The 21,666-nt window shown below is 34.6% G+C and overlaps 1 protein-coding gene across 1 annotated transcript; it reads left to right on the forward strand.

Moving 5' to 3' along the window:
- The first annotated feature begins 1,780 nt into the window (after positions 1-1,780).
- Positions 1,781-18,824, forward strand: TMPRSS11B (transmembrane serine protease 11B). Its single transcript, XM_055086329.1, is given in 11 exon segments — positions 1,781-1,797; positions 10,834-10,916; positions 10,919-10,951; positions 12,638-12,751; positions 12,836-12,905; positions 13,927-14,036; positions 14,710-14,748; positions 15,569-15,746; positions 17,265-17,524; positions 17,884-18,024; positions 18,661-18,824. Coding segments are annotated over 11 exon segments (1,209 nt in total).
- The last annotated feature ends 2,842 nt before the right edge of the window (positions 18,825-21,666 follow it).

Genomic DNA, 21,666 nt, shown 5'->3' on the forward strand with positions numbered 1-21,666 from the left:
CGCAAAAAAAAAAAAAAAAAAAAAAAAAAAAAAAAAAAAAAAAATTAGTCTTGATTTCACTACTCACTATCTGGGTGACCTTTGACAAGTAACAAACTCCCTGAAGTTCAATTTCCTCATTTGTAAAATGAGAGTGACAAAATTTATCTCATAGAATTGTTGAAAAAATTAATATGAAAGGTATATAGAAGCTTGGAAGATGCAATATAAGGCTGATAGTATACCTTCAATGAATGGCAGCAATTATCTTTGTTATATTAGTGATGATAATAATTATTAAGATGATGATAAAAACAGTAAGAGTTCTAAGTACCTCTGTCTACCACATCTCCCTAATCGCCTAATCTAGAAGTGGTATAAAGTTAATCTGACAACATTTATTTTAAGTGAATCAATATAGTCTTCAAGTAATGATTGCTTCCAGTTTTTAGATTTGCTCAAGCCATACTTTAATAATTTATCCTTGATTTTTTTTTACCCAGAATTTTGTTAGACTCAGTGGCAAATGATTTTCAATAACAACTTTTCTCTTTGTGAAGACCTAGAGGGGTGGGATAGGGAGGGTGGGAGGGAGGCTCAAGAGGGAGGGGATATGGGGATATATGTATGCATATGGCTGATTCACTTTGTTGTACAACAGAAACTAACAAAGTATTGTGAAGCAATTATACTCCAATAAATATCTATTATAAAAAAATAAACTGTGTTACCTCCACTCTTGTATTCCTCTCATCTTATGATTCATCAAAATTTCAAAAACATTAGCTATAATACTGCACACAGTTTCATCTGTAAATACACTTAGTACCTAGGAATGTAATTCATCTTACAAAAGACTGAAACTTATTGAACAGCAATTTGGTCTCTTACAATCTTTTTATTAATGTTAGACTTCAGTTCACTATTTTACAAGGGTTGGCAAGGAAAGTCAATTTTCTTTCAACTTTCTTTAGTCTGAACAGAGTATATAATGAAGTTATAGTTTTAGCAAAAATAATTACCAATGCACAAGAAACAGTGTTTTAATCTAGAGGATTTATAGGAAGTGGGAGGGCACTCAAGTTCAGAATATTTGGATTTGATATATATACATGACTTTTTAATTTTTTTTAATTTTTGGCCATGCTGCAGGGCATGTGGGATCTTAGCTCCCTGACCAGGGATTGAACCCACGCCCCTTGCATTGGAAGCATGGAGTCTTAACCACTGGACCACCAGGGAAGTCCTACATCACTTATTGAGTAACAGACCTATTGACTAGGTTAATAGGTTACCCAGGTTACTTGAGAATATGAAGGTAGCTTCCTAGTGATGGACTCATGCATTCTATAGATAGGGAATACTGTAGCTCCTATTCTAAGTTAACTACATGACATCTTGGTCAAAAAAATACATCATGAGTTTGATAAATATGAAGTAATTCCCTAGATCTGGATCATGATCGACTATTGATAAAACTGAGCTTCTGGTTTTGCTATTTTGAGAACCAGGTCCTGTTGGAAGTGTGCTTATTAAGAAACAGTGTCCTGAAAAAGGCCACTGTTATCTCGCTAGATGAGCTAAACCAAATATTATTGCAAATGCAAAAGAAAATAGCATGAATAAGAGCCAAATACTATGTAGGAATAAACAAGCAATAAAAAGAAAGGAGAAGAGGTACTTGCTTCCTGTTCCAGACAATGAACCTGTAAGTGTATTGAAAACCTGGAATGTATGAAAAATTAGTAAAATACATAAACCCTGCACTTTAGGATCTTATCATCTTCTTGGGGAAACAAGTATGGCACAAATAGAACAGTAAGTAGTAATTAGTTGTTGTGAGGTATGTGCAATTTTATGACAGAAAATATTAAAATTAATGTGGGCCAGAGTTATTGCAGAAGATTTGGTAGAAAGGCTTAAGGTGGGTTTGAAGGATTTTGAAAATTTTGAAAAGTAATGTATTTGGATGCAAATGTCATGATAAAGATTTGGGGGGAAATATAAACCCAGGAAGAGGAAGTGCTGTCATGAGATGGATAATTCCAGCTGCTACAGAGCATTTAATTAATTCTTATCCAAATTTGTTAAGACACTGAGACTCATAACTGAATTGAAACTGGGACATGCAGCCTATGGGAAATGTATTGGAACACATGTGCATTCTATGATATACTCATTTAAAGAATGATGATTCAACCAGACCATTAATATATAACATGACATATTGTGCTTTTCCATTACAATTGACAGGACTTTTGTGGTTATGGGACCAAGGGGAGAAAAAGTGCATAAGTACTGAAATTTTAGGCTTTGTTCAAGATGGAAGAAAGGCTTATACTGTTTCAGCAGCAAAAGTGTTTATTCGTGGAAAGTTGAAGAACCACGTCATTCAGTAGTTGCTATTTTTGACATTAGAAGCAAATCAAAAGAAAAAAGAGATGCATATGAAATGATTGATATCTAATATAAATATTTTATATACACCAGCTTCAAATCTTTCAGTCTTGTTTTAAAAAGATAAATTGACAGTAAATGTCATATAACATCTCTATGAGTCACGGATCATATTTCTATTAGCTGTTTCAACAAATATTGGGCTGGCCAGAAGGTTCGTTTGGTTTTTTCCATAAGATGGCTCTAGTAGCACTTAGCTGTCTTTAACTTCATTCAAAACAGTTTTGTTAGATTGTATGTGACAGCTGTCATATCAGCGTGCATTTAAAAAAAGACTTCAAAATTGGTGAATTTTTGTGTAGCCATTTTAATATTGAAGATGGAAGAAAAAAAGCAACATTTTCGGCATATTATGCTTTATTATTTCAAGAAAGGTAAAAACACAACCAAAACACAAAAAAAGATTTGTGCAGTGTATGGAGAAGGTGCTGTGACTGATCGAATGTGTCAAAAGTGGTTTGTGAAGTTTTATGCTGGAGATTTCTCGCTGGACAATGCTCCACGGTCAGGTAGACCAGCTGAAGTTGATAGCAATCAAATCGAGACATTAATTGAGAACAATCAACATTATACCATGTGGGAGATAGCCGACATACTCAAAATATCCACATCAAGCCTTGAAAATCATTTGTACCAGCTCAGTTATGTTGCAACATTTTCGGCATATTATGCTTTATTATTTCAAGAAAGGTAAAAACACAACCAAAACACAAAAAAAGATTTGTGCAGTGTATGGAGAAGGTGCTGTGACTGATCGAATGTGTCAAAAGTGGTTTGTGAAGTTTTATGCTGGAGATTTCTCGCTGGACAATGCTCCACGGTCAGGTAGACCAGCTGAAGTTGATAGCAATCAAATCGAGACATTAATTGAGAACAATCAACATTATACCATGTGGGAGATAGCCGACATACTCAAAATATCCACATCAAGCCTTGAAAATCATTTGTACCAGCTCAGTTATGTTAATCGCTTTGATGTTTGGGTTCCACATAAGTTAAGCGAGAAAAACCTTCTTGACCGTATTTCCTCATGCGATTCTTTACGTAAACGTAATGAAAACGTTGCATTTTTAAAGCAAATTGTGACGGGTGATGAAAAGTGGATACTGTACAATAATGTGGAATGGAAGAGATCATGGGGCAAGTGAAATGAACCACCACCAACAACACCAAAGACCAGTCTTCATCCAAAGAAGGTGATGTTGTGTATATGGTAGGATTGGAAGGGAGTCCTCTATTATGAGCTCCTTCCGGGAAACCAAATGATTAATTCCAGCAAGTACTGCTTCCAGTTAGACCAACTGAAAGCAGCACTCTACAAAAAGCATCCAGAATTAGTCAACAGAAAACGCTTTATCTTCCCTCAGGATATTGCAAGTCCACGTGTTTCTTGGATGACCAGGCAAAAACAGTTACAGCTTAGGTGGGAAGTTCTGATTCATCCGCTGTATTCACCAGACATTGCACCTTCAGATTTCCATTTATTTTGGTGCACATTCAGATTTCCTTTTATTTTGGTCTTTACAAAATTCTCTTAATGGAAAAAATTTCAATTCCCTGGAAGACTGTAAAAGGCACCTGGAACAGTTCTTTGCTCAAAAAGATAAGAAGTTTTAGGAAGATGGAATTATGAAGTTGCCTGAAAAATGGCAGAAGGTAGTGGAACAAAGGGTGAATATGTTGTTCAATAAAGTTCTTGGTGAAAATGAAAAATGTGCCTTTTATTTTTACTTAAAAACTAAAGGCAATTTTTGGCCAACCCAATAAATTTCTAAATCTCAGGGAGTTAGTTTAAGTTTATTTTGACTTTGTGCAAAGTCCAAAGGTGGTATGCTTGAAGGGCAGGTAGTATTTCTTAGAGTGGTGATTACGTCAGTTTTGGAGACTTGAATTTTTTTAAGGAATTTTTTCACTTGATATAAATTTAAAATTTTATTTGCAATAAAATAGTTACTTTCCAACTTGTTTTATAAGGCCAACATAACCTTGATTACAAAACTTAACAATGACATTAAAAGACAATAAAATTATGTCATTCTTTTTCAGAAGTATGGATACAAAAATCCTAAACAAAATAAGATATGAAACTCAGTGACACACAAAAGGTATCGTATTTTATTTGCAATCAAGTTGGGGTTATTCTAGAAATACAAGGTTGGTTTAACATTTAAATATAAATCAATGTAATTCACAATATTGGTCAAATGAAAGTAGAAAAATGATACGATTATCTCAATAAATGCAAAAAAAACCACATTTGGTCAAATTCAAAATTCATTTATTATAAAAATTAGCAGGCTTCCCTGGTGGCGCAGTGGTTGAGAGTCCACCTGCGGATGCAGGGGACACGGGTTCGTGCCCCGGTCCGGGAAGATCCCACATGCTGTGGAGTGGCTAGGCCCGTGAGCCATGGCCGCTGAGCCTGCGCATCCGGAGCCTGTGCTCCGCAACGGGAGAGGCCACAACAGTGAGAGGCCCGCGTACCACAAAAAAAAAAAAAAAAAAAAAAAAAAAAAAAATTAGCAAACTAAAAGTAAAAGAAAACTTGTTTAATCTTATAAAATGATAGCAAACATCCTATTTAATGGTGAAATACTGAAAGCTTTTCCCTGAAATTAGGAACAAGAGAAGGATGCCAGCTATCAACCCTTTCTATTCAACAGTGTACTAGAGTTCTATGATGTAAGGCAATCAATCAACCAAGCAACCAAAAAAAATGAAAGTATAAGCAATGAAAAGGAAGTTATAATACTGTTTTTATGTGAAGATGTAGGTGTATGCTAAAAATCTAAAATAATATACAAATAGAGGGCTTCCCTGGTGGTGCAGTGGTTAAGAATCTGCCTGCCAATGCAGGGGAAACGGGTTTGAACCCTGGTCCGGGAAGATCCCACATGCCGCGGAGCAACTGGGCATGTGTGCCACAACTACTGAGCCTGCTCTCTAGAGCCTGTGAACCACAACTACTGAAGCCCACGGGCCTAGAGCCCATGCTCTACAACAAGAGAAGTCAGTGCAATGAGAAGCCCGCACAGTGCAACGAAGAGCAGCCCACTGCAGCGAAGAGCAGCCCCCACTCGACGAAACTAGAGAAAGCCCGTGTGCTGCAAGGAAGACCCAACACAGCCAAAAATAGATAAATAAATAAAATAAATATAAAAAAATATATATATATACAAATAGAAAAAATAAAATTAATAAATGAATTAAGTTTTCTCAATACAAGGTCAATAGACAAAAGTCAATTGTATTCTATATGTCAGCAATAAATATAACATGAAATTTAAGGAATAATACAATTTACACCAGGATAGAATAAATCAAATACATGAGACTGAACCTAGGAGAACATGTATAAGACTTCTATTCAGACACTTGTGAAACACTATTGAGAGAAATTAAAGAAAATCTAAATAAATGAAAGAATGTACCAAGTTCACAGATTGGAAGCTTCAATATATTATGAAGTCATTTCTTCCCCAATTGATCTATAGGTTCAATGCTATATCAACAAAAGTCCAGAGATTTCTTTTTGGAAATTGATCAGTCAATGTTAAAATTTATAAGTAAAGGCAATTGACTAAAAATAGCCAAGATAATTTTGAAAAAGGAAAACAAATATGGGCTTACATACCAGATATCAAGGGTGAACAGAGAAAAACAAAGCGTTTTCTACAAGGATTAAGTCATAACCCACTACATTCGCTGACCTACTGCAATCTGAGAAGAAATTAAGAGGATGACAGGATGAGGCTCTCTGTGTTTTGGACAACAGGCCCCTTAGATAGTTAGATAAACATCTCCAGAGGAATTTTAATAACCCCGGATTCCTGCATCTTCCCATACTAGAAAAGCACTAAAATCACTGACTTGAGATATCTGTTCTTTGTGATAGCAGTACACTTTTACCAAGATGTATGCTTGATTGCATGTATTTCCCAGCCAAAAATCATATATAAACTGGTCTCTCCCCTACCTCTTTGCAGCAGTTTCCTCAGGGCTAACTGAGTGGCTAGTCCTCAGTAAGACCTTGAATACAACTTAAACTCACAACTCTTACGTTGTGTGTTTTTCTTTAAGTTGACACAAGACATTCTATAACTTCAATAATTAAGGTGGTGTGATATGGCACAGTAATAAAAAAATAAATCAAAGAAACAATAAAAAATTCAGAAAGAGACCTGCATTTGATTTATACTTGATTTATAACAGAGGTGGCTTTGCAGGGCAGTAGATAAAGAATTGCACATGCATGATTTCAATAAGATGTACAGGGTCAATTAATAGTCATATGGAAAAAAATGCACCTTTACTCCTACTTCAAAATATACACATAAATGAATGCAATGTGAATTGATGACTTAAATGCAGATGGTAACACATTAAAGTTTTTAAAATAAAACATACAAGTATATCTATAAAAGGCAAGGAATTCTTCAACAAACTACATATATATACACATAAAATACTAACCTTGAAAGGAAATATTGACAAATTTTAAACTAAAATTAAGAAATTCTGTTTTTTAAAAGTCACCAATAACTAGTTTCACTTCCAGCAATAGTGAAATTTCTTATATCAAGCCCTTTTAGAGTTAATAGTTATAAACTTTGGAAAAAATATAAAAACCATATGAAGGCTGTACAGAGTGACAAAAAACTGATAAAAACTGTCTCAGAGTCAATTCATGAAGGGAAGGGACTGTACTGGGTAAGATTTACATACATATGGTTTCTTGCCAGAGGGCACTGGCCAGTCCAGGTGATGTAGAGGAGCTAAAAAGTTAAGCAGAAAGCCACAGTCTTACTGGCTTTAAGAGTCAGAACACAAAAATTGGGGCTGCAGCATGGCTGAAAAGTGAAATAATGATCACAGTGATCATTCTCACTGGTAATTAGGGAAATGAAAATATAAATTGCAATTAAATAGAATTTCATTATATCAAAATGATGGCAAGATTAGTTATGTTAAAATCGGTACTTTGTGGAAAGTCTTTTGTCAGAAACTTCTACATAGTTAACAGCCAGTTTCAGTTGAGGAGGAAGAAGCCAGAATGATGGAATTGGTTAAACACAGAGTTAGGATTATCCTGATTTACCACAAAGCTGTTTCTTGGGTGTACATTTTAAGTGACTAGTCCAAGACTAGGCTGTTACTTTTTTCTAAATAGACAAGTCAAGGAAGTTTGTCACCTCCTGGATGACTCCTATCTTGAAACCATAGAAATACGACAGTGATTAACACTAGTCAGACAAGTTTCATCTTATTTGTTCTCTATATTTCACCCAGGCCATAAAAACAAACCAACCAACACTGGATGTAGCACATGAACCTGTGAAACACTGATCATCTTAAAAGCTACACCAGAAGGCCCTTATTTTTATTATCACTATCATCATTGTCATCATCAATCACTACCCTTGTCCCTGACATCACCACCACAATCAGAACATTATGTTCAGGTAAATGGGATTTTATTTGGGAGATTAAGCCTATAAAAGCTAACAGGTTGCTACAGAGTATTTTCTAGTTTTTTGTTAATTGGTTGCTTTTTATAATTTAGATTTTTATTTCTGGACACATGTTATTATTTCTGAGGTCCAGAGGCCCTGTAAAGTCTCTGGGAAAGTTTCAGAAATTTGGAAAAAAAATAATCAAAGTTCAGCAAAATTTTGCTTACTTTAAAAAAATAACCACTCATAAGAATACTACCATTTTGGTTCTCTAATAGTGTAACTAAAACCATATTTTCTAACTTGAATGTTTTTTAGAAATAATTTAAAAACCTGAATGCCATTATAGATTTTTAGAATAATGTACTTTACAACACAGATCCTAAATTAGCACTTGACAAACTGCAGTGGGCCCACAAAACTTAATAGATTTTCAAGTGAGTTCCTTTCCATGGACTCTCGGCTTTCCTTTCCATGGACTCTCGGCTTTCCTCGAGTTCCAGAAGAAAGTTGGTGGTGGAGGCCATTTGCTTCATTTGATCATTAATTTCTTTGTTCCTTATTCACAAGCCTCTCCCTAATAATTTAAAGTCCTCTATGTAAAAAAAAAAAAGGTTTATCTTTACAGGATTTGAGGAATTTTGCTTTGGAATTTTTTTTAACACTCTTCACTGTATAACAGAAATCAGGTTAATCCAATTCAAATGGTTGGAAATGAAGTTTTAATAAATTAAAACTACTGTTTGTAATACTTTGCAGTTTAACTGCTAATGCAGTATCAGAATGTGGTTATAGGGAAGTCTAATCTAGGAAACGGTACCTGGTATGGGCTATAGGAGATAAATTACAGTGAGATTGATGTTTTAAAATTGTGAATAATGTAGTTACCATCATTTTTTAACATTATTGTAATTTGATTAAGGTGAATGGTTGATTATACCAGAATAACAATGAGCCCTTCTTTGAAGTAAATTCAATCCAAAATGAGTCAGGTATAGTTTAGTTAAGCATATGGAGTTGGTTAAATTCATTGAAGATTAATTTTTAACCTATTCTCTTTATTAAATGAGGGGTTCATCCAAGAACTCAAATTCCTACCTTTAAAAAAAATTATGGCCACAAATTTTTTGATAGATGAGAGAGTAAATTGTTTCGTGAATGGATTTTTTTGGATATTTAGAACATGATTTTAACAATTTCAGCTATTATTAAAAAATAATAATCAATTTTTAGAGTCCATACATCATATTTACTAGAGGAGAAATTGAATAAATCATAAACTCTTGTGATCTTTTAAATATAAAAAATCTCCTTAATTGTTTTTGACAGGAAGAAATTCACAATGAAGGGGAAAAAGCAATATCAGTGCTATAGTCAACAATATGTATTCTTTAGAACTTTCAAGAACATATAAAAGGGGTCTTCCAAGAAAAGCATTTTATAAGCTGTAACATAGTGATTATTTGCATAGAAACCATCTCAGCTACTTTCTGTACTATGTACATAATTTAGGCTACATAATGTTTGAGTCCCTCAAACTAATATTTATGTCTCAGAAAGACTAAGCTACCAGGCTAAGTTATAACCAGCTAATCCAAAACAAATTTGAGACTTCATTATCATAGTAAATTTTTCTACTCATTAGAAGTCATATATGATCAGATATTAATAAGGTTATAAATATTGTTATTATTTACTTTAATTTTATACTCCTTTTAAAGTGTGATTTATCTAGTATAAGAGGATGAGATTAAACAAATGAATTCCAGTATAAAAGCATACATGGAATGTGGGAAGTTTCTTTGAAGAGCTTTGACAATGTTGACTCAGGGAAACATTAATTAACAAGTCATCAAAAGAGATAGAAGGAAGAGTAGGATTAAGAACTGAGAACAGAACAGAGAGGAATAAGACAGGGTGGAGTTGCACAGGTGTGGCATAGGTACTTATTACTCATTTTTAAAAGATCTTCTCTACCTAAAAGTTAATTAGTCCTGGAGGGATAAGAACAAAAATGTTCTCCTGCTCATAGGAAATATCTAATTTGCCAAATATATCCACTGCTTACAAACTCTTCTGTTTTGTAAGTTTTATTTAGGATAATGCAGAGATTGAAGAGATTGAAGAACTAGTTGAGGCTATTTTGAAACTTGAAATCAGATTTGTGTGTGTGTGTTACAGCTCTTTGTCCAAATGGACTATTTCATGACATCATGTCTTTCAAGATATGAAAAATAACTAATGTCCAAACCTTATAAAAATTAGACTAAGGGTGGTCATATGACCTAACTCTAACCCTAGACCACTCTATCTGTATGATGCCAAGTCACAATATTTTCTGATTATTTTTAATCTAATTGATTGGTTTTGATGATGAAACGTATCTGTTAAATTATGTTATACAAATAATCCTTGTTTACTGTCGAAACATTAGAAAGTATAGTTAAAGAAAAAGTAAACAAAAAGAAAAAAGTCTACCCATAATCTTATAACGTGGGAAAGTTACAATTGACATCATGTTTTCTTACACATTTAATTAAACATATAAATGATGTTATATATTTGTGTTTATAAATCTATATATGTCCATGTAGATGATGTGGCTATAGTTTGCAAAGATAAAATCAGATCACATGTAATGTTTTGTAACTTTCTTTGGATAGATAAAAAAAGCAAATCAATTTCTCCTCATCAACATGAGTACACAAACCATGCTATTTTGCTCACTGTTGTATCCCTAGCAGCTAACATAGTACTCCAGGATGATTTGTTAAATGAATGAGCATTAGGGTCTATCCTCTTTGACACATTTGAGGCTTCTATGTTTTAAGCTAATATAAAGACCTGATGCATAAGTTATAGATTGTGTTGTATGAGTTGGTGGAGAGACAGGTAGATTTAGAATATTTATCATCTGATTTGAGCCACTTTCCTCCTTTTGTAGGTACAGCATATCTTCCCAGAGAAGATCTTGGCCACTGTGGATGACAATCCTTATTTTCCTTGGAGTGATGACAATCTTGGCAGTAATTTTGGTCTCCTTGTCCATTTTCTGGCAGTTGGTCAGTATTGACACTTCAGTTTTCACACTTACTACTAAATCTCTTTTAACTCTTAGAAATTGACAGGAAACAACAGGAATATTTAATTTCTTTATGGAAACTTTCTCATCTACTTATCACTTTATTTCAACATAATAACTTTATATTATTTGACACCAAAGTTTATAGTATTTTGGAATCAGATGCCTCTTTGATCCAGTCTATAAGTTATATCAACAGCTATGGGAGTATGGGCAAGACTGAAATGCTCAATACTTTGATGCCAATATTCATTGTCAATAAAAGTGCTTATATAGTAGGTTGGTAGTTAAGTTGTACATCTTTTAGTAAATATACCTCAAACTTTGGAGATCCCTACTCTTCTTGGCTCATTTCTGATATTGGTTGTTAAGATATAATTGATAAACAGCAATGGATAATCCACTAATGGCTCTTCTAATAGTGGATAGTCAAGAGTGGTTAAATGGCTGAATGCTCATACTAACTTGATCTTATTTTTAATAACTTTTATTAACCCTACATCCAGAAAAGCATGTTTTTCTGGCTTATTTTTACCTTTCAGAAAAGTAAACCCTTAAATCTGTGTAACCATTTAATGTTTTTAAAGAAATTTGATATCCATTATTCTGCTTGATCCTCATACTAATCCTTTGAGCCTGGGAGGGCAGGTTTTACTATTATCCTTATTCTCATATGCAAGAAACTGAGGCTCGGTAAAGTCAAGTGACTTCCTAGATATCACAGGCTTTTAAGTGGCATAGCTGAGCACAAACCCATATCTTAATACTTTAAATGTATTATTCTATTGACTTTATCATGATTTTTCTGTTTTATTCCTCTGAAATATATCACTCTATACAATAATGCAGTGTGGATACATTTTGCTTGATTCAATGAAAATTCCAGTTCTCTTCCAACCTAACCTCTTCTCCTTTGCTTCTCCCCAACCATCTTAGTTTCAAATTTAAAAACTTATCCTTCAGAAGCATAGTGGTTGCTCAGTCTCTTGCCTGCCATGTCTACCCATGAACTCTCTGTAGTCTGAATCTTTCTAATCTCTTCTTGGCTCTACTCATTAAAAAATAACTTTATTCACATAATTTCCTTATGTATAGTGCTCTGAGTTTTCCAAATCAAACCCTCGTAAAGAAGCCCTGTCAACATGTTAGTGAGGACCAGTAGCTTAATTAGCTATCCTTCCAAAATATAGTTTGCATTTAACATTGTTTCTTCTGCTGGAGAGGAGTGATGCAAAAGGGAGAACTACAGTCATCCTGGCTTGAGCAGGAAGTGTGTGGATGAGAATTTACACTTGAATTTCTCTATATGATCAACTATCTACAATTTCAGATACAAGGCTGGACGAGCTTATACTACCTGAAGTTAAATTACTTGAACTGGGCTTCTTGAAGTAAAAATAGACAAACTCCATTGTAAAGGTTGTTTGAAGTCATTTTGGAAGATGGATTTACTCTAGGATTCTGGCTTAGGATCTAACACAATCTTTGTTAATATTGAGAGTAACTAGAGTTGGATGAGAGCTAGAGGAATCTCTCATTTAAGTGGTAGTAAATTAATTTCCCTGTCTGAGTCTATTCATTGGATATTAATTTTGAGATAAAGATATGGAGGGACTTGAGGTCACTTCCTATTTTAAAATTTTCTAAGTATTTCTTTATTTCACAGGAAAGACTTACTATTACCAAGGTGATTTTCATATTTCTGGAGTCACATACAATGATAATTGTGAAAAAGCAGTTTCACAAGTCAGCACAGATCTGAGTAAATATATTGAGACTAAGATAAGTCAGAGATTTATCTTATTAATTTTACTATAAATTTGATTGAAACATGTGGTGGCTTTCTTTGTTTTTTTCTCTTGACAGATGTCTGATGCATTTCAAAATTCTGGTGTATACAAAGAATATATCAACTCTTAAGTCATCAAACTTCTGTAAGTACAAATTCATTCAAGTTCTTATGGAACAAAAAAATTTTTTTAAAAAAAGATCTTATGGAACAAGAAGTAGGTAATATGTCATATCAGCTCCAGTTTTAAATAACAACAACAGCAAGAAACAGAAAGAGAGATAGAGGGAGAAAGAGAGAAGGAAGGAAGGGAGGAAATAAGGGAAGAAGGAAGGAAGGAAGGAAGGGAGGAAGGGAGGGAGGGAGGGAAGGGATAAAGAGCTCCCCATAAATTAAAGTATCACTGTATTTAACAAATTTCTATTCAGTGTAGGAAGTGTTCTGTACATACCTTTAATCTCTGTACTTGAAGGAGAATTGTAAGGTTTTTGGTGGCAGTCAGTCCTAACTGATTTCTATGATAAAAGATTGTAACTATGCAAAACAAGGAGTCTGATCTGATTGTTTTGCTACCTATATAATAGCCACCTCTTCTCCCATCCATACCCATCTGGCCATATCTTTCCTAAAATAATCCTCTTTTGGTCTCTTTAATAATTACCATCACTGTAATACCTGTGGACAAAAGTGAATCTTTTGAGGTAACATTTGTCTAAATATGTACTGTAAGTGTGCTTGACGGTGGTAGTGGTGAGGGCTGCAGGGAGACAGGTATCACAGGGCATAGGGGATGAGTGATAAAAGGAGAGAGCACCTGTAATTTGGTAACTGCCAATATCTATTCTGGGGAAGTCTGAACTCTCCAAACAAAACAAAACAAAAAATCCAGCTAGCCAACCAACCAACCAACCAATCTATTGAGGACAGGGAGTTCTCATTGTTTCTTGTGGAAGAATGGAAGTAATACTATTAAAGATAAAATTTGTCTGAAATAATTCCCTAGAAAACAAGGGAAGAAAATGATAGGATTTTGCCCCAGTACAGAAAGTAAAGTTTGTAAACATTCGAAGGTCCTACGAAGTTCTTCAAACGTTAACTTGGATTGTTAAAAGGTCTATTAGGTGATAAGCTTGTGTTTCCAGAGCCCAGTTTTGTGCTTCTTCCAGACTGACAGTTGATCCTAGTGTCCTTGAAAGCTCTGATGGCTGCCAGCTGCCAGTTACAGCTCTTTTGCCTCAGAATACAGTCCCTGTCACCAATGGGCCACTCATGAGAAGTGAGTTTGAGGTAGAGGTTCTGAAAGAAGCGATACGATTCCTTTGTGGGTAGTCACTGGGAAAGAAGGCTGTACCAGTTACTGCCCCTCTGTATCCCAGGGATTCAGAGTCAGCACTTTCTGATGTGTCTTTTTTTAGTTCTCTCTTCTCTTTCTCTCTAAAGCCTCTTCCCAATAGAAAAGAGACTTGAATTTAAGTTAAATTCTCAAAATTTCATAATTCAGTCTTAGTAATGAGGTGACTTCTAAAGAGCAGGATAGGTCCAATGAAATGTAATTTTAATTGGATTTTTTTCTTTAAAATATAGATAACTACATTTCAGAGTAATGAGAATTATCATAGGGAAAAAAAAATCCAAAGATTATGCCCAGTGCCGTTTTTAGTAAGAGCGTCAGCTTCTTACTTCACTAAATATTTTACTTCAACCATCATAAAACTGAGAGCTTTGCTTTTTTATTTCCTTTTCCCTTTTCCTATACTACCTGGTAGAGATGTGGAGAGATGACCAAAATATAACAAGTAGAAGTGAGAGGGGTTGATAGACAATACATGAACTAGTCTGAATAGTTAAATGTTGGGAGTAATTGGATTAGGAAATTTAGTCCTTGGGCTGAAGAGAATTGCTTGGTGATATTTTATCAACCTTATGTTTTTATTTTTTTTTAATTTCAGAAATCAGCAAGGCTAATGTTGAAATGCTTACCAATAACTGTAAGTTTAGAAACTTTATTATAAATTTAACACATTCACAAATAGTTCTCCATCATTTTGCTAAAAAGGATCTAGAAGTACTTCATGTTGGAGATCTATAGCAGTTTTTCAAAATTATTGTATGTACCACATATCTATCTGGCATTTCTTTTTGAAAAACACTGACCATTTATAATGGGTTGTCCAAAAAGGTGAAATGAGAACTGTTTCCAAAGAATGGAATCATGAAGAATATCATGTCTGAATTAGTTTTTAAAAAAAAGGGAAGGAAGAAAGAACTTAGGATAATAAGAAAATGCAAAACTAGGCTATATCAAACTAGGCTATATCAAATATATTTATTATAAGGTGAATAATAGTTCTGTACCTTTTAAGCAAATTCTGTTTAGAGTATCATGAGGCCTACAGCGTGATACATCCATGTATTCATTCGTTCAGTGGATATTTATGGAGTATCTGTTGTCTACATGGGGCTTTACAGACAGCATTGCATATGCTATGCAAGATACAGACCTAATGAAGCAAAGTCTCCACCTTCAAGAATTATGCAATCTACTTGGGGAGACTAGAATTATAACAGACAGATACAACAAAAATCAATAGTTGAAAAATGCTTGAAACTGGAAATGAGGAAAAGTAAAAGTCACCCAAACAAGGATGGAGTGGGCTATCATGATAAGGGTACATTCCAGGAAAGAAACAGTATTGATTAGGAGATGCTGGACAATCATTGAAGGGTTTCAAATAATGTTTTAAAATATATTTCTTATAAAATATAATGAAAGATATGTGCTCTTATATAAATAAATCCTTTCTTCAGGTTGTAGGGGACGACTGACCAATAGTATCACAGCAGGCAACCAAATTGTGAATGGGGAAAATGCCCTGATGGGGGCCTGGCCATGGCAGGCAAGCATGCAGTGTTAAGGCCAACACCACTGTGGTGCTTCTCTGATCAGCAGTAGGTGGCTCTTATCTGCAGCTCACTGCTTTGCTAAGTTTGAAAGTATGACTAAATGCAGGATTCTGGTTGCAGGCCTATTTGGGAGGTCTGTGAGGGTTAACCTAAATGTGTGAGATTCGCCAAGACCATATGAAATTTACAAGCACTTGCGTAATTGAAGGGCAGCAAAGACATTTAAATTGGGCAACTAAGGGAAAAGTGAATGGAAGCAATTAACATTTTCCAAATAGGGGCTTTGGCCTGATGTTAAGTACTTTACTTACATCATTTTATTTAATCATAACAGTAATTCCATATGAAAGGTATACTTGAAACTATTTAAAGATGAGGAAACTGGGGTTTACAAATGGTGATGTAACTTGACCAAGATCATACAGCTCTTAAATAAAAGAAACTGAGTGTGAACTTGGGTATGTCTGACTCCAGTTACAGGGTGCTTATTTGTCTTGCCCTCTGGGGATTTACAATCTAGTTGAAGAAATTTAAACATGATATATTAAAGGTATAAGGCAGCATAGTGTAGTAAGTGTCACATCTACAACACAGATAGCACGTGCTATGGGAACTTGGTGAAGAAAGAGAACACAATCTAGCTGAGGTATTCAGTTGTAAGATTTGATCTAGATTCTAAAGATATAAGCTTTGATTGATTGGGATAGGTAGATCAGAAAAAATAATATGCATTTCGAGTTGGAAAAATAGCCTTCTTCAAATGTGTTGAGTTGGAGCAACGCAAGTTGTATTCTATGGACAGCAAACAGAAAGAACTACTTGAAGTAGAGAAGATTTGTAAAAGGAAACATTAGAAAATATGCTTAGAAAATGTAGTTTTATTCATTGGGGACACCTCTAAATGACAAGATGCTTACTTACTGAAGAAACACAGCTATTGAATGTGTGGAGTCACTGAAGATTTCAGAAGGAGAGAAGGATTGAAGAGGGTCACAGTTACATGAAGGTCTTGAAACCTTAAAAAAAAAAGGCACCTGACATTTTGAGGAAATGACAATAGTTAAATAGGATCTTAGGGCCTAAACTGAGAAAGAATCTCAGGGGAACTGGAGAAACTGGTCAGAAAATCTAAATTAGAAGCCAAGATGCATTGACTTGGTAAATATAATGGGGTGATTGGGTGAGAACAAATTGCAATTTTTTATGTATGCAGACGGATGCCCAGAGCCTGCCACAGGCTCCTGGAGCCCAGGGTATATGGCAGTACGAGTGATTTTGGACTCCACCCACTGAGACTGCGTATATGATTCCTACCCAACTCAAATGCATAGAAACCAGACAGGGCTGAACTAGCAGGAGACATCAGTGACTCTAGTTAGGAGGATTTGAAGAAGGCTGACAGCTCTAATGGTCCTTAGCACTATTTTTATGTGTCTGCAGCATTTATGACATCCCCACATCAAAGACATTTTAAAAATAAGAATTTAAGTGCTTTATAGTGTTGTTTGGGAAACTCACACCTTAAAGTGATAAGATAACCACTGTGAATACCGTTTTGGCCCCCAAACTGAGTGTATTTTAATTAAATTGTGTCCTCCAGGAAAAATAATTCAGAAGATTGGACTGTCAACTTTGGAACTGTAGTAAATAAACCATACATGACACAGAAAGTCCAAAACATTCTTTTTCATGAAAATTATAGCAGAGCTGGGGTTCATGATGATATTGCCCTTGTGCAGCTTGCTGAAGAAGTCTCTTTTACGAAGTACATTCATAGGATTTGTTTTCCTGAAGCCAAAATGAAGCTCTCAGAAAATGACAGTGTTGTAGTTATAGAATGGGGAACACTTTATATAAATGGTAAGTTTTTCTGTAAATATGTAATAGCTTCATAGGAATAATTATTTAATCAATTAATCAATCAATCATTCTTTCACACAATTAACCAGTCCATAAATATACTGAAAAGAAAACCAAGTGATGGGACCAAAGGCATGGTGTTGTCTTCAATTTCTGAAATATCTCTGGGAATAAGAATTGGAAAATTTGGAATTTATGTGTGAGGCAGCCAGCTCTAATAAACATTAGAAAGAAACCAATCTAGCCTGGGACTGGTCTGGCTCTTGGTGACCAAGAGAATCTGCTTTATTCCATAGATGTTCTTTGTCTCAACAAACAAGGTTAAGATCTCCACAATACGCAGAATTTATTGCCCTTAGGTCCTCTTCCAGTGATACTTCATCAGGCTTTTTTGAAGATTATTGATAACAAAGTTTGCAATGCTCTACATGCATTGTCTGGCTTGGCTGCTGATACAATGCTGTGTGCTGGATTTATGTCAGGAGAAGCTGATGCCTGTCAAATACTTCTAGATACATTATCAAATCATTTTTTCCCAAGTACTAATTCAATGAAAGTTTTTATCACCATAATATTTTTGTCTTAATGATTTTCACAGAGTAGCTTCTTATTTCAATCCACATAACAAACATTTATTAATCTCATTAATGTACCAGAACCCAGCTCAGAAGCTGGAGATGCAGTGGTGAACACAATCCCTGTTCTCATGGAGTTTTCAGTCTAGGAATCCATAGTTACAAGGTAATAAAATAAATTTGGCCCTATTTTCTGGGCAACCTGCAGAACTAGAATGCTTACCTCTCTCTTATCAGGAGATGCAGCAGGAGGCTTTACATGTGCACATGTCATGCATTCCTCAGAGGCTTCATCATGGAGCCTCTGAGTCACTTTCTCCATAGTTAAGTTTGGACTCATTACAAAGTCAGCTTCTAGTCTTCCCAATCCACTCCAGTACAGCTGTAGGTAATATACTCTGGTTTGTAGTTGCCCTGGGTTGTGAAGAAATTCAAGAGTCTCACAGTTCTAAGCCCAAAGAGGGTGGATTGTCTCACTGCCTAGGGGCTGTTGACAACTCCAGAGGAGAGATAGAAAGAAATGTTTCAGGAAAAGAAACATTTTTTTTCTCTTTTTATTCTAGAATGATTCTGGTGAACCACTAGCTTACCCCAACTCTAGGAATATCTGGCACCTTGTTGGAATAGTAAGCTGGGGTGAAAGATGTGGTAAAAAGAATAAACCAGGTGTCTATACTCGAGTGACTGCTTATCGTGGATGGACTACCTCCAAGACTGCACTCTGAAAGAGGAGTAACTTTGAAATGGAACAAAAAGACAACTATAGGGTATTCTTATCCATTGCTTCAAAATCTTTATCTTTTGATTGTTGGTATACCAATCATTTTCTAATATACAAATGCATAAAGGTCTTGATTAATGTTTTATTTTATCTAAAACACTATCCATTTATCTATTTAACTAATATAGTAAACAGAAAGAAAAAAAAAAGAAATAAAGGCCAAAATATTTTTATTCATAGCCTAGTTCTGATTTATCTTACCTTTATATTCAGAATAGACCTTAATTTATTTTTCAGAATTTAACAAAATACATATTTTGTTAGTATGAGAACACTAATGCTGGATCCACCAAATAAATTATTTTTAATTCTATAAATTATAAATTTATAGATTTATAATTCTATAAATTATAAATTCATTTTGTTAAACTGGAATATGTAAGGCAAATAATGTACATTCACATTTTATTTATATTTGAGATAGTTTGTGTATCTTGTAAAATCATATAATCTTGGAATGGAGAAGGGGTATCATAGGTTCAGTTAGACCAAGTCTCTTAATTTACAGAGTGAGGAACACTAAGAGGAACAATTATTTGCTTAGAGTCATTCTTCAGCCTCTCTGATAAGCTGTAACCCTCACATGAATTTTCCCTCATAGAATTTAAATCCAAAATTAGTCAGGAATTTAAAAATGATTCTTAAGTTGCAATTTTTTATATAATATTTTCTTCATGTCCTTCTTTTGTCATCTGTTTACATTTTCTTGCAGCAAAAATAATGTGAGGTCCTCAAGGGGAGAGGACGGTGTGGCATCTATTGCAGTAGCTCTCCTGATAGTGCATGTGCAATTGTATGGAGGGCTGATTTTTCAATCTCTGCAAATAATTCACCTTTTAAATTTCCTAAAAATAAAAGAAGTACCTTAAAATCTCAAAAACAGTTAAAATAAACTAAAAATTCTCTTCCTTCAATTGTTTGTGACATTACTTTTATTTTATCTTTATTATAAATTATTGACTCAGAGCAGAAGCAAGAAGAACTACAAACCTGTAGCCTGTGGATCAAAAACCACATTCACAGAAAGATAGACAAGATGAAAAGGCAGATGGCTATGTACCAGATGAAGGAACAAAATAAAACCCCAGAAAAACAACTAAATGAAGTGGAGATAGGCAAACTTCCAGAAAAAGAATTCAGAATAATGATAGTGAAGATGATCCAGGACCTAGGAAAAAGAATGGAGGCAAAGATCAAGAAGATGCAAGAAATGTTTAAAAAAGACCTAGAAGAATTAAAGAACAAACAGAGATGAACAATACAATAACTGAAATGAAAACTACACTAGAAGGAATCAATAGCAGAATAACTGAGGCAGAAGAACAGATAACTGACCTGGAAGACAGAATGGTGAAAATCACTTCCGTGGAACAGAATAAAGAAAAAAGAACGAAAAGAAATGAAGACAGCCTAAGAGACATCTGGGACAACATTAAATGTAACAACATTCGCATTATAGGGGTCCCAAAGGAGTAGAGAGAGAGAAAGCACCCAAGAAAATATTTGAAGAGATTACAGCTGAAAAGTTCCCTAATATGTGAAAGGAAATATTTAATCAAGTCCAGTAAGCACAGAGAGTCCCATACAGGATAAATCAAAGGAGAACCACACCAAGACACATATTAATCAAACTATCAAAAATTAAATACAAAGAAAAAATATTAAAAGCAGCAAGTGAAAAAAAACAAATATGATCTTTCAGCAGAAACTCTGCAAGCCAGAAGGCAGTGGCAGGACATATTTAAAGTGATGAAGGGGAAAAACCTACAACCAAGATTACTCTACCCAGCAAGGATCTCATTCAGATTTGACGGAGAAATTAAAACATTTACAGACAAGCAAAAGCTAAGAGAATTCAGCATGGACAAACAAGCTTTACAACAAATATTAAAGGAACTTCTCTATGCAGGAAACACAAGAGAAGGAAAAGACCTACAATAACAAACCCCAAACAATTAACAAAATGGTAATAGGAACAAACATACCGATAATTACCTTAAATGTAAATGGACTAAATGATCCAACCAAAAGACATAGACTGGCTGAATGGATACAAAAACAAGACCTGTATATATGCTGTCTACAAGAGACCCACTTCAGACCTAGAGACACATACAGACTGAAAGTGAGGGGATGGAAAAAATATTCCATGCAAATGGAAATCAAGAAAGCTGGAGTAGCAATTCTCATATCAGACAAAATAGACTGTAAAACAAAGACTACTACAAGAGACAAAGAAGGACACTACATAATAATCAAGGGATCAATCTAAGAAGAATATATAACAATTGTAAATATTTATGCGCCCAACATAGAAGCACCTCAATACATAAGGCAAATACTAACAGCCATAAAAGGGGAAATCGAGAGTAACACAATCATAGTACGGCACTATAACACTCCACTTAAGAAAATTGAAATCATATCAAGTATCTTTTCTGACCACAACGCTATGACACTAGATATTAATTACAGGAAAAAATCTGTAAAAGATACAAACACATGGAGGCTAAACAATACACTACTTAATAACCAAGAGATCAGTGAAGAAATCAAAGAGGAAATCAAAAAATACCTAGAAACAAATGACAATGAAAACACGATGACCCCAAACCTATGGGATGCAGCAAAAGCGGTCCGAAGAGGGAAGTCTATAGCAAAACAATCCTACCTTAAGAAAAAAGAAACATCTCAAATAAACAACCTAACCTTACACCTAAAGCAATTAGAGAAAGAAGAACAAAAATACCCCAACGTTAGCAGAAGGAAAGAAATCATAAAGATCA

The sequence above is a fragment of the Physeter macrocephalus genome, chromosome 7 (genome assembly GCF_002837175.3).
Source record: "Physeter macrocephalus isolate SW-GA chromosome 7, ASM283717v5, whole genome shotgun sequence".
In the NCBI taxonomy this organism is placed as follows: domain Eukaryota; kingdom Metazoa; phylum Chordata; class Mammalia; order Artiodactyla; family Physeteridae; genus Physeter; species Physeter macrocephalus.